The 14,780-nt window shown below is 45.5% G+C and overlaps 1 protein-coding gene across 1 annotated transcript in view; it reads right to left on the bottom strand.

The window, feature by feature from the left end:
• The window catches only part of LOC140202741 (NACHT, LRR and PYD domains-containing protein 3-like), a 72,247-nt gene extending 58,190 nt beyond the window's left edge, over positions 1–14,057 (bottom strand). The window contains exon 1 of the mRNA XM_072268005.1: positions 13,952–14,057. Coding sequence (XP_072124106.1) covers positions 13,952–13,972 — 21 coding nt within the window. The 5' untranslated portion in view covers positions 13,973–14,057. The remainder of the gene's footprint in view (positions 1–13,951) is intronic.
• Between the last annotated feature and the right edge of the window lie 723 nt (positions 14,058–14,780).

The raw sequence follows: 14,780 nt of genomic DNA, 5'->3' as shown, positions 1-14,780 counted from the left end.
GTGATAATTGGGCAGTGTTTTCTTCAAACAGGCCTGGTTGAAGTCTCTGACTATAATTTGAAATGCCTCAGGTTGGGCTGAAACTTGTCAGCGGACGACAATATGAAGTGTCCCTATCTAGTCTCTTTCCCTCTCTCTATTCCATGCCCTCTGTCTCTCTATCAATCATTCTCTCCTCTCTCTCCCCAGATATCACCCACTCACCTACCCATCCCAATCACACAGTAGACTGCATTCTCCTGGATGAGAGATTCATTATCATCTACGGGGTTCCCAGTCTGAGGTCCATATACCCCTTGCTTAATGGTTTTGGTCCATGGTATTGAAAACGTTAGGAGCATCATGTCCCTTTTCGCCATGAACATGGTGATGATGCCCATTGGCTTCCCGTTCGTTACTGTGGCAGCATGGCTACTCGCTTCGTGGCCATGTAAGTCTCTTTAGGGAGCTGGGGAATGTGTTTGGGTGGAGAGACCAGGATGCAGTGGTCAGGTCAACGGGGAGAGCTATAAACGAAGTGGAAGTGGTGTGGTGCGGCGCGGCCCAAGTGTCATTTAGGTGCCGAGAACGTATCCCCTTGATTGGGATGGTGTGTGGAGGTGTGGAAGTTGCGGCCGTGATGGCTCTGAGTGGAAAGGGGTCGGAAACAGAAAGAGAATTGAAAGAAGAAATAAGAGGACAAAGTGCAAGGAAGAACGAGTGAGACGTAATACTGACAATAGAACGTCAATAGTAGGAAGTGGTCACGTTATTGGGGATATTTAAAGCGGAGTTTGATAGTTTCTTCATTAGTAAGGTCGTCAAAATTTACGGGGAGAAAACAGCAGAATGAGGTTGAGAGGGCTAATAAGCCAGCCTTGACGGAAATTGTGGAGCAAACTAGATGGACCAAATGGCCTAATTCTGCCTCTTTGTCTTACGCCTGCAAAGCTCCTGTTTCCTGTGCTCAGCAAGCTTAGACTGGGCGCAATTATCTTGCCGATAAGAATAGTACAGGTAAGCTGCTCCTCTATCGCTTTGCAACACCCCCTAACTTCATTTCCTGTTAGTGGGGCCACTCCTCTAGCAATGATGTTCTCTCAGTGCGACGCTTCATCAGCGCTCCCTCATTATCACCCTTCCAACAACAATGTGCTCCTCTTCCTAGTGCGGCATTACTTGGGCACTGACTCTCCGGTGGCGCGGCGCTCCCCCGGCAATGACTTGTGGCAGTAAGATGTTCCCTTCAGTTGACTCACTGACAATATATACTGTAAGTTTAACGCTGTAAATTGAATTCCATACTGCAGTACTGGGAGTTGCTCCCTTGTCCATTCATCCCCCCCATCCCTTCCCACCGATCTCCCTCTCGGCACTTATCCTTGTAAGCGGAACAAGTGCTACATATGCCCTTACACTTCCTCCCTTACCACCATTCAGGGCCCCAGACAGTCCTTCCAGGTGAGGCGACACTTCACCTGTGAGTCGGCTGGGGTGATATACTGTGTCCGGTGCTCCCGATGTGGCCTTCTATATACAGTATTGGCGAGACCGGACGCAGGCTGGGAGACCGTTTCGTTGAACACCTACGCTCTGTCCGCCAGAGAAAGCAGGATCTCCCAGTGACCACACATTTTAATTCCATGTCCTATTCCCATTCTGATATGTCTATCCACGGCCTCCTCTACTGTAAAGATGAAGCCACACTCAGGTTGGAGGAACAACACCTTATATTCCGTCTGGGTAGCCTCCAACCTGATGGCGTGAACATTGACTTCTCTAACCTGTTAATGCCGCTCCTCTGCTTCTTACCCCATCATTTATTTATTTATTTATTTCTCTCTCTTTTTTTTTTCTTTCTCTGCCCCTCTCACAATTACTCCTTGCCTTCTCTCCATCTTCCTCTGGTGCTCCCATCCCAGGGGCGGCGCTAAGGTGGTGCTAGCTGGTGCTATAGCCCCAGCAGAAATTGCAATAGCACCACCGTAGCACCACCAAGAAATTAACTGAAATTTCACATACAAATTGCAGCTGCTTTGCTTTCTCTGTATAGTTTTGAATAGTTTGTTTCTCCACTTGATCTAGTGAAACAGCGCCCCCAATTACCATAGCACCCACGCAGCAATAAAGTTATAAACTCTGTCAGATCCACTCTACACTTCTGCTTATTCGTTCCTTGTTAATGTCTTGCCGTTGCTGTCCATTGCTTAGATTAGTTAAGCTGATCTAAGATCACTTAAGGTGGTGGTGTCACTCAAGCGAGAGATTGATAGTATACATCCAGGCGCATATCCGTGGTCTCACGAGACTAACGGATCCCCCCCCCGCCCCCCCCCCCCCCACACACACATTGTGCTTTTACAAACTAGCGTGCGCCTGGCACCTGTATTATTTTGGCCGGCGTGAAAAATGGATCAATTTTTTGTGAGAAAACGACCTGATCCAGAGGAATCAGTGGTGTCTCAGTCTGAGCCTGTCTTAATTGAAAGTGACATGCAGAAAGAAGTAAGTGGGGATGAGGACGACAGCAGTTCATCGAAGGAGTGTGAGGGTGAAGTAGAGGAACAAGAAATGGAGCGGGATTCGGAAGAGAACGAGGATGAAGCTGCTCTTACTGCTAGTGGGAATACTGTTAGCGATGTTAGCCAGCAGCCTGAGGAAGGACCCCATCGGCCAGCATTGGTATCCTTCGCTGCTCGCAACAGTTTGGCAATCAGCAAAGGAGTTTTATTCATGGCTTGTTTGACTGACTGGAATGTTCGATCACAAAAGATACTACGTTCTGCTTCACATGCAGGAATTTCCTGTGTTCCATTCTGAGTTTACCTTCACCGTCACCGGTTACCGCAACTGGCGGAAAGCTACAACAACTTTCAAATCCCACCATGTAAGTGCAGCTCATAAGTTTGCTACGGAGGCATGGGCTGAATTCAGATTGAGAGAATAAGACGGGTCAAGATTGGGAAATATGCTTGACAAAGGACATGCAAAGATTGTCCAAGAAAATCGTGAGTTTATGAGAGCAGTGGTTGAGTCTCTAGCAAGGACAGACAGTGAATGACACAGTGGAATTTCCAGCTGTAATGAGACCCTACCACGATGCATTTATAGATTTATACCAACTAATCTGCATACCACTAACTCTACCTGTGACATCTGCCTCATGCAAATGGAGTTTCTCTTGCCTCAGACGCCTCAAAATTGCTAAGGAATAGCAGTGGCGATGCTCGGAACAGCAACTTGCCCCAGTTGGCCATAAACAGCCGGAGGACCAAAGCACTTGTCATCCAGAAAATCATTGATGCTTTCGCCACCAAGCACAACAACAGACGGATTGTGCTTCTCCGAAAACACCAATGGTGAGTGCAGTTGATTCTTTAAAAAAAATCGATCCAAGACTAATGCTGATTATAACTATTATTTTGCGGTGGATACTCCATAGTCCTTATGTTTCCTGCAAATCCCAAAATATTACATTTACTGCTATTAAGCCTACTGGTTTTGCGTATACTTCCAAGCGGTGATTCTGTTGATTTTTTTAAACTCAGTAGCTGAAATAATTGAGGTATTGCATGGTCAGAGTACGATTTGTTCAACTCCTGGTAAAGCCTTGCATCTGTTATTTGCCTTATTTGACTTTAATAATGGTGTATCTTTTGGCATTGTCTGTCTATGTAATGCGAATGGCAGTGGACATTGTGTTTTTCATTGAAAGGCACGCATTTGACGCTGATTGCGGGATTGGTGCATGATTCACGTTGTGCGCTGTGGGTCGGATGCTCTGTTGGTTTGTTTGTTTATGCTCTGTGTAGCCCGGGTTGTCTCCGATGCTGTTGACACTGTCACAGTTCACTTCTATACTATACTTATCAATTGCTGTTGCATGTGAATCAATGGAGGCATTTACACTAGGCACATAATGCTTGAAACTGACTTTTGAACGCCACACGTCTGGCCTTGCGAATACATATTACCATACAATACATCCCTCAGCACCATCACTGAATAATTCAGCCCCACTGTAGCACCAGCAAGAAAAAATCTCTGGCGCCGCCACTGTCCCATCCCCTTTCCTTCTCCCTCGGCCTACCAGCCCATGATTCTCTCCTTTCTCCAGCCTTGTATCCCTTTTGCCAATCAACTTTCCAGCTCTTAGCTCCATCCCTCCCCCTCCTGTCTTCTCCTATCATTTCGGATCTCCCCCTCCCCTTCCCACTTTCAAATCTCTTACTATCTCTTCTTTCAGTTAGTCCTGACGAAAGGTCTCGGACCGAAACGTTGACTGTACCTCTTCCTATAGATGCTGCCTGGCCTGCTGTGTTCCACCAGCATTTTGTGTGTGTTGCTTGAATTTCCAGCATCTGCAGATTTCTTCGTGTTTGCGCATCTAATTGAGGGGTTCGCGGAATTTATATATCGAATATCGATCAGGGAACGAGTTACGGGTTGGAATCTATTCAATGGAAGCGTAAGTTTTATATGGAAATACAGATGACCTGGAGTGGTTACTCTTTGGTAACTAATTGAGTGTTTACGGAAGTTTTACTTATTTATTTAGAGAAACGGCTCGGAATAGGTCCTTCCCGCCCTCTGAGCCACGCAGCCCAGCAACCCGCCGATTTAAACCTAGCCTAATCATTTCTTTGAATCGACCAATTAATCTGTTAATTATTACGTCTTTGGACTTTGGAAGGAAACGGGAGCACCTGGAGAAAACCCACGCGCACGCGGGAAAACGTACAAACATTCTGTAAGAGACCACGATGCCCCGAGCCGTAATAGCGTCACACTAACCGCTGCGCCTATTGCTTGCACAAGTTCACAAGACACCCGGTAGATCTGCAGGCTGTAAGCTACAGCAAGGGCTAGCGGATTTGATGTGATGAAGCGAGATTATATAGAAGGTAACTGGTACCCTACTGCGACATGCAGACGGACACGAACTGGATTTAGAGTGAATTCATTTGTTGGTTATATGATTATTTGGCAAGAGTCTCTTTCTCACCCGTCCATTCCCTCTCACAGTAAATCATCTGGGAGCTGGTCCCGCCAAGTAGCCTCTCCCAGTAACATGGAGTTTGTTGAATGGCGTCTCCCCCCACCCCTCCCCAATAGGGCGATGTGTGAGATGTTTCAATTGATGGCGATCTCCTGTGAAGAGCTGGTGCCGCATTAGAAGCGCTCCGACTAGAGAGAAGTCAGGACTGAAAGCGAGAGAATGGAGGAGACCGGAGGAGACGCCAGAGAGGGAAAGGAAGAAGCGGTGGTCGGGGACGGGGGGAGAGAAGGAAGGGTGGCGTCCGGAGGAGATATAGGAGGGGGGAGGGAGGGAGGGAGAGAGAGAGATGGAAGAGGTGATGGAAATCTGCCGCCCGTTGGGAAAGAAGGTAAGAGCTACTTCAGACCTTCATTCCATTCCGCATCCACACTCCACTCTCGCCACCTTACTGCCATTCTCCTTCAGTCCCCCTCTACCCTCTCTCAGTTCACTGGCTTTCTTTTCCTACATATCCTTCCCTCACAGCCGTTCCATTGCCCGACACCAAAGCAACCCCATCCAAACTCTGCACCCTAACCTCAGTCCGACCTCCCCTTTCCTCTTCCCACAACCCATCTGCTCCCTTGCCCCTTACATTCCCGTCGCACTGGCTCGGCTTCTGGGCTCGCCCCTTCCCTTAATTTTCCCTGAACATTCCCTGTCTCTCCTGATCTCAAACTTTCTCTGTTACTCCCTGACACTCTTTCACTCCTCGCTTCTTCGTGCCAATGAAGCTCTCCAATCTTCCTTCCTCCCGTTCTGCCGTCCCAGCCCTTCTATGTTGACTCCCTTCCATTTCTTTCTTTGCCTCCCCGACTCACCCCATGATCCTCCAAAAGCAACTCTCTTCACTATGTTCCCGGTATTCTGCCTTAACACAATCTGTTTCTATGGCACTTCGCGCATCACCACGTCGGTCGGCTTTGCGTTCCTTCCTGCCCAACCCCTTCCTGCGCTATCGTTACTATCCTCCTTCTGTCTCTTCTCCTCCACTTTATGTTTCTACTGCATTCCTCCTTCCCATGTCTGCCCACCCTTTTCTCTCTAGTCATCTATCGTCCTTCATTCACCATCTCGCCTTCTCTACTTGCCCTAAACAGCATTGCGTTATTTCCTCGTAATGCCATCTCTACCACTGCCCTATTCCTCTGCTGTCCCTACCACCCCCACCTCCAGACCCTTCCTTCTGTAATCCATCTCCCCTGAGAGGCTATGGAAGCAGGATGATACTGAGGGGTTGCGAGAAGGTGGCAAGAACGCATTGGATCGAATGCATCAAAAACCTTCGGGTCTAATTTTGCTTGCCACACAACAGGAAAGTACAGTTGCTCTGTAAATTCACCCGTTTGTTTACTGGCTCAGAGGACAAGAGTAATGAGATATTGAATTCATGGGGCTCGTTTCCTTAGAAAACAGGTTTTCGGGGTGATTTGATAGAAGTGTGTGAGATTGTAAGGGGTATAGTAAAACCAACAGTCAAAATAATCTTCCATAATATTTGTATCAAAATAAACCAGAGGTCAGAGGATTAGGATAAAGGGGGAGGAGCTTAAAAGTGAATCTAAGGGCACGATATTCAGAGAACTATAGATTTCTCGACCCCACTGCCACAGGAGGTAGTAGAATCATAGGCAGTCATTACACCTAAGGAATTTAGACAGAAGCTTAAAGTAGACACGGCTCCAATTCCGCCAAATAAGATTACTGTAGGTGGACCCGTAGTACGTAGTAGGCCGATGAACTGTTCCTGGGCCACACAGCGCTATGACTCTGCGATCACATCCGGCACAGGTTCTGGACCAGATGGACACCCTCAGAGCTGAGGAGGAAAACTATTAAATGTCCGAGGATTTACGTTACCCAGCCGCCTGAAACCCCTTTATCAACGAAAGGGGATTGCTCTGTGAGCCGGCATTGCCACAATGGGGAGAATATCATGAAAACACGGAGCCGTACAGCGTTTTACGGCCCATCTCATCTGTGCTCTCTGCACTGCACTGCCCCTGTCTGCCTACATTAGGCTTGTATCCTGCTACAGTTCTCCGATCCGTTACTATCCGGACTTCCCAAGTGTAATTGTATCTGCCTTTGCAACCTCCTCATGTAGGTCATTCCAGATATTCACTATCTTCTGAGTGAAAAAGGTATCCCTCATATCTTCTGATAAGTCCCCCCTTTCACATTAACCCTATATTCTCTAACTCTACAACTCCATTCCATGGAATGAAGATTGTGACTGTCGCCCTAACTTTGTCCTGCATCACTCTACAGTGCCTGGTAAATTAAAATAGACAGTAGATAAATTGGAAAATTGGACACATAATCAGAGACAGCGAAAAGAAACTTGTAATGCCACCCGTATAGATAATTTCAGCACAGCATTGAAGGTAACAAGGGAAAACGACGACAGAGTGCAGAATAAAGGAGTTCAGAGTAATTTTATTATCAAAACGCCCTTCAGATTTATTTTCTTGCGGGCATTTACAGTAGAACAAAATTACAATATGTAAATGAAGCACTATACAAAACAGCGACTGGCAAGCAACCAATGTGCAAAAGAAGACAGACTATGCAAACACAAAAATAATAAATAAATAAATAATATTAAGATCATGAGTTGTAGAACAAAGTGTTACAATTACAGATAAAATGCAGCACAGGTAGACAATAAAGAACAAGGTCCATGATGAGATAGACTGTGAGATCAAGAGTCTATCGTATCGTGCTAAGGGATCCTTCTGTAGCCTTACACTGGAGGATAGAAGCTGTCCTTGAGCATGATGTTCAGGCTTTTGTATTTTCTGCCCCATGGGGTGGGAAGGGAGAAGAGTGTATGACTAGGTGGATCGGGTCTTTCACTGTGTTGGTTACTGTACCGAGCCAGGGTACAGAGACAATCAGTCTCTTGTGCTGCAGCGAGAATTAACGTTCGGAATATGTGTCTGGAAATATTCACCATGAACGTCCTGCAGCTTTGGTAAGAGAAGCAGAGGCTAGGTTGAGGTTTCTGTCAAATTTCTCTTTCTTCATTAGTTTCTAGGTAGAGTAGCGCTAATGGATCCCAGGGCAGTACTCTGGTCTTCTTGCAAGATATTGAGATCAAGAACGTAGAATCTCCCTGATTTGTACATCTGTGAGAAGTGCATCTGGGTGTAACCCCTAACGGACCATGTTAAGGAACTGGAACAGGAGCTGGATGACTTACTGATCACTCAGGGGAATGAGGAGTTCATTGATAGGAGCTACAGGGAGGTAGTCAGAACCAAAGTTGAGGAAGGCAAGAGCTGTCTACCTGTAAGGGGAGGGAAAGGAAATAGGCAGAAAGTGCAGAATACACTTGTGGCCATTCCCCACGATGAAAGTATACTTCTTTGCATACTGTTTGAGGGAGAAGAGTATGCTCATTCACTAAGTCAGGAGGCATGGAATCCAGGGAAATTTGTCTACGGGGATTCAAAAATAGCTTCCCTACGGAAGGCAGAGGGTAGTAGTAGATGGAGCATATTCCTCCTGGAAGTCAGCGGCCAGTAGTATACCTCAGGGATCTGTTCTGGGACCCCTGCTCTTTATTATTTATATAAATGACTTGGATGAGCAAGTGGAAGGGTGAGTTGGTACGGTTGCAGATGACACAAAAGTTGCTGGTGATATGGATGGTGTAAAAGGATGTCGTAGGCTACAACGGGCCATTGATAGGATGCAGAGCTGGATCAAGAAGTGACAGATGGAGGTCAATCCAGTAAAGTGTGAAGAGATCCACTCTGGAAGTTTGAAATTGAAAGCAAGGTACAAGCTTAATTGCAAGACTCTTGGCTATGTGAAGGAACAGAGTATCTTGTGGATCACCTCCATAGATAGATTCATCAAAGCTGACAGAGTGGATTAGAAGGTGTGTGGTGTGTTAGCACTCATTAATCGGGGGATTGAGTTCAAGAGCCAGGAGGTAATTTTGTAGTTCTATATAACCCTGGTTAGACCACACTTAGAGTCTGTGTTCAGCTCAGGGTGTCTCATTATAGGAATGACAGTGACAGAATGGCAGCCAGGCGAAAATGGCCAATCAAGGGGGCATAATTTTTAAGATGATTGGAGGAAAGTATAAGGGGATTCTCAGCGGGTGGGGATGCGTGGCCAGGATTAGTGGTAGAAGCAGGTTTATTGGCGATATTTAAGAAAATCTTAGACAGGCACGGTGATGAATGAAATGGAGGGCTATATTGGATGGAAGGATTAGATTGATCTCGGAGTCCGTTAAAAGGTTGGTACAATATCGTGGGCCGAAGAGCCTAAACTGTGATGTAGTGTTCTATGTTGGGGGGTGGGAATCAAATTAAAGAGGCTAGGCGTGAGGAGGTTAGTTCACAACAGGGGGATGGGAACCAGTGCAGAGAGACAGAGGGGTGTAAAGTGAGGGTAGAAGCAAAAAGTACTAAGGAGAAGAGTAAAAGTGGAAGGCCGACAAATCCAGGGCAAGCATTAAAAAGGGCCACTTTTCAACATAATTGTATAAGGGCTAAGAGAGTTGTAAAAGAGCGCCTGAAGGCTTTGTGTGTCAATGCAAGGAGCATTCGTAATAAGGTGGATGAATTGAAAGTGCAGATTGTTATTAATGATTATGATATAGTTGGGTCACAGAGACATGGCTCCAGGGTGACCAAGGATGGGAGCTCAACGTTCAGGGATATTCAATATTCAGGAGGGATAGACATGAAGGAAGGGGAGGTGGGGTGGCGTTGCTGGTTAAAGAAGAGATTAATGCAATAGAAAGGAAGGACATAAGCCGGGAAGATGTGGAATCCATATGGGTAGAGCTGCGTAACACTAAGGGGCAGAAGACGCTGGTGGGAGTTGTGTACAGGCCACCTAACAGTAGTAGTGAGGTCGGAGATGGTATTAAACAGGAAATTAGAAATGTGTGCAATAAAGGAACAGCAGTTATAATGGGTGACTTCAACCTACATGTAGGTTGGGTGAACCAAATTGGTAAAGGTGCTGAGGAAGAGGATTTCTTGGAATGTATGCGGGATGGTTTTTTGAACCAACATGTCGAGGAACCAACTAGAGAGCAGGCTATTCTGGACTGAGTTTTGAGCAATGAGGAAGGGTTAATTAGCAATCTTGTCATGAGAGGCCCCTTGGGTAAGAGTGACCATAATATGGTGGAATTCTTCATTAAGATGGAGAGTGACATAGTTAATTCAGAAACAAAGGTTCTGAACTTAAAGGGGGTAACTTTGAAGGTATGAGATGGGAATTAGCTAAGATAGACTGGCAAATGACACTTAAAGGATTGACGGTGGATATGCAATGGCAAGCATTTAAAGGTTGCATGGATGAACTACAACAATTGTTCATCCCAGTTTGGCAAAAGAATAAATCAAGGAAGGTAGTGCACCCATGGCTGACAAGAGAAATTAGGGATAGTATCAATTCCAAAGAAGAAGCATACAAATTAGCCAGAGAAAGTGGCTCACCTGAGGACTGGGAAAAATTCAGATTTCAGCAGAGGAGGACAAAGGGCTTAATTAGGAAGCGGAAAAAAGATTATGAGAGAAAACTGGCAGGGAACATAAAAACTGACTGTAAAAGCTTTTATAGATATGTAAAAAGGAAAAGACTGGTAAAGACAAATGTAGGTCCCCTACAGACAGAAACAGGTGAATTGATTATGGGGAGCAAGGACATGGCAGACCAATTGAATAATTACTTTGGTTCTGTCTTCACTAAGGAGGACATAAATAATCTTCCAGAAATAGTAGGGGATAGAGGGTCCAGTGAGATGGAGGAACTGAGCGAAATACTTGTTAGTAGGGAAGTGGTGTTAGGTAAATTGAAGGGATTGAAGGCAGATAAATCCCCAGGGCCAGCTGGTCTGCATCCTAGAGTGCTTAAGGAAGTAGCCCAAGAAATAGTGGATGCATTAGTGATAATTTTTCAAAACTCGTTAGATTCTGGACTAGTTCCTGAGGATTGGAGGGTGGCTAATGTAACCCCACTTTTTAAAAAAGGAGGGAGAGAGAAACCAGGGAATTATAGACCGGTTAGCCTAACGTCGGTGGTGGGGAAACTGCTGGAGTCAGTTATCAAAGATGTGATAACAGCACATTTGGAAAGCGGTGAAATCATCGGACAAAGTCAGCATGGATTTGTGAAAGGAAAATCATGTCTGACGAATCTCATAGAATTTTTTGAGGATGTAACTAGAAGAGTGGATAGGGGAGAACCAGTGGATGTGGTATATTTGGATTTTCAAAAGGCTTTTGACAAGGTCCCACACAGGAGATTAGTGTGCAAACTTAAAGCACACGGTATTGGGGGTAAGGTATTGATGTGGATGGAGAATTGGTTAGCAGACAGGAAGCAAAGAGTGGGAATAAATGGGACCTTTTCAGAATGGCAGGCGGTGACTAGTGGGGTACCACAAGGCTCAGTGCTGGGACCCCAGTTGTTTACAATATATATTAATGACTTGGATGAGGGAATTAAATGCAGCATCTCAAGGTTTGCGGATGACATGAAGCTGGGTGGCAGTGTTAGCTGTGAGGAGGATGCTAAGAGGGTGCAGAGTGGCTTGGATAGGTTGGGTGAGTGGGCAAATTCATGGCAGATGCAATTTAATGTGGATAAATGTGAAGTTATCCACTTTGGTGGCAAAAATAGGAAAACATTATTATCTGAATGGTGGCCAATTAGGAAAAGGGGAGGTACAACGAGACCTGGGTGTCATTATACACCAGTCATTGAAGGTGGGCATGCAGGTACAGCAGGCGGTGAAAAAGGCGAATGGTATGCTGGCATTTATAGCGAGAGGATTCGAGTACAGGAGCAGGAAGGTACTACTGCAGTTGTACAAGGCCTTGGTGAGACCACACCTGGAGTATTGTGTGCAGTTTTGGTCCCCTAATCTGAGGAAAGACATCCTTGCCATAGAGGGAGTACAAAGAAGGTTCACCAGATTGATTCCTGGGATGGCAGGACTTTCATATGAAGAAAGACTGGATGAACTGGGCTTGTACTCGTTGGAATTTAGAAGATTGAGGGGGGATCTGATTGAAACGTATAAAATCCTAAAGGGATTGGACAGGCTAGATGCAGGAAGATTGTTCCCGATGTTGGGGAAGTCTAGAACGAGGGGTCACAGTTTGAGGGTAAAGGAGAAGCCTTTTAGGACCGAGATTAGGAAAAACTTCTTCACACAGAGAGTGGTGAATCTGTGGAATTCTCTGCCACAGGAAACAGTTGAGGCCAGTTCATTGGCTATATTTAAGAGGGAGTTAGATATGGCCCTTGTGGCTACGGGGATCAGGGGCTCTGGAGGGAAGGCTGGGGCGGGGTTCTGAGTTGGATGATCAGCCATGATCATAATAAATGGCGGTGCAGGCTCGAAGGGCCGAATGGCCTACTCCTGCACCTATTTTCTATGTTTCTATGTTTCATATGTTCTATTTATAGTTTTCTGACCTTCACATGATTCACCATCTACTCCACCCCCGGCACAATACGAATGTAGATATATGCAATTAGATTACATTTGTTACCAGATTACATTTTCCAGACCTTTCTGAATTTAGTCGGTGTCCGCCCAACTCAAGACCTTTATTCCTGGCCTATCTCTTTTTTTTCAAAATTTACGGACTTCCAAACAAAATGCTCTCCATCTGCAACACACTCCACTGACCACCTGCATTTTCCAATACAGACTCCAGTAATTCTGCTTTCGTCAGTGGTTTTTCTTCAAACTGTGTCAAAAGCTTTTCAAAATATAGCTCTTTTCTAGTAAGGTGCTGGGAAATTGAAATTTATTTCACTATAACCCTGTTTTAATAATTATCTCTCTTTAATTTGCCCTCAAGTCATATACAGTTTGGCAGACTGCTCAAAGATGACCAGTTAATTCACTAATCTAAATCATACCTTTTCTGATAAACATCGAAGTGAAACCGCTATTTCCTGTTGATGGTCAGGAGATTTGTAATACAGAATAAGTAACGACACCCATTATTGTTCCTAATGGACCCATTTGAAGCTTCCTCGGAGTATTTTATATTTCGGAACTCGGAGCTGCCCGCCCCTCAGCTATGTCTCAGTGAAGGCAACAAGATCATGGTCCTTTCCTCCAATATTATGCCCCCTTGCATTACCCATTTTCGCCCTGGGAAATTTGGGGTGAGGTTGGCAGATCCATGATTGGTCAAGGCATAACGGGACATGGGAAGAAGGCAGGAGATTGGTGCTGAGAGGAAGATTGGATCAACCATGACGAAAAGGTGGCGCAGACTCGATGTGCCAAGTGGCCTGATTCCGCTCCTATTTCTTTTATTCCTATGGTCTCTCACCAGCCCTGATGAAGGGGGTTGGCCCGAAATGTCGACTGTTTATTCATTTCCATAGAAGTTCCTCCAGCATTTGTGTTGCTCTGGATGACCAGCACCTGCAGAATCTCTTGGCTCTCGTGTTTTAAGCAAAGCTTTGAATCAATTTACCTTACAGGTTATATTCCATACATTAAAATAGATGCAATTCGGGTTTCTATTCTTCTCTCGGACATTTCAACGCCTGCTCTGCCTATCACACCGACTGACATGTGCCTCTCTTGTACCACCCACTGGGAATATCTACTCTCGACCCGCTCATCAGCCAAATCAATTTAAAACTTTCCCAGTAGCACCATAAATCTGCGCTGCAAAGGTATTGCTTCCCTGGTCCCCTTCCGATCAGGGTACAACCTGTCCCTCCTTAACACATCAGATCTTTCCTTGAAACGATCCCAATGACCCAGGAAGTTAAACTCACAACTGCGCCACCCTTTCAGCTACACGTTCCTCTGATTTATCCTCTATTCCCATACTCACTACCTGGCGGAACTAGAAGCAATCCGGAGATTGAAATATTTGAAGTTTAAACTCACCCTGGTGGATCACACCCTTTTCTTACCTGTTTTGTAGATGTCAACATATGCTATACCACCTTCTGTTCATTGGGCTATTTCAAAATATCCCTCAGTCTTTCGGAGGCTTCCTTGGCTCTAGCACAGCGGTCCCCAACAAGGCAAGCGCTACCGGGTTGCGAGGAAACGATATGATTTGGCGATGTGAGTCAGCTACACCGTTCCTCATTCCCTGTCACGCCCACTGTTGAACTTGAACGCACGCGAAGTCATTACCCGCACATCATCCATGTCAGCGCGGGAAGGAGATCAACTCCTCCAGTTTGCAAATGACAGCGGGCTGAAAAGTTTGTTTGACATAACATCTCTGCCGGCACTCTGGATAAAAGTCAAGGCTAAAAATCCTGAGATAGCCACGAAAGCACTGAAAACGTTGCTTCCAACATATCTCTGCAATGAATGCAACGAAATCTAAATTGCGGAATAGACTGGACAAAAGGAACCCCCTTCGAGTATCGCTGTCTCCCATCACCTCTTGATAGGACCGTCTTGCTGCAGGAAAACAAGCCCAGGGCTCCCACTCATTCAGCGATATTGGTGCGTTGCAATGATTTTATATGTTCATACAAGAAAAATATGCGCTGTGTGTTTGATATCCAAACGTTACTTAAAATGTTATGATGCTATTATAAGTGACTTATATAATCATATAACAATTACAGCACGGAAACAGGCCATCTCGGCCCTTCTAGTCCATGCTGAACGCTACTCTCACCTAGTCCCACTGACCCTCTATTCCTTTCCTGTCCATATACCAATCCAATTTTTCTTTAAATGATAATATCGAACCTGCCTCTACCACTTCTACTGGAAGTT

The sequence above is a fragment of the Mobula birostris genome, chromosome 9 (genome assembly GCF_030028105.1).
Source record: "Mobula birostris isolate sMobBir1 chromosome 9, sMobBir1.hap1, whole genome shotgun sequence".
NCBI lineage: Eukaryota > Metazoa > Chordata > Chondrichthyes > Myliobatiformes > Myliobatidae > Mobula > Mobula birostris.
The sequence above is the reverse complement of the archived record's forward strand: the minus strand, read 5'-3'. Positions and strand labels throughout refer to the sequence as shown.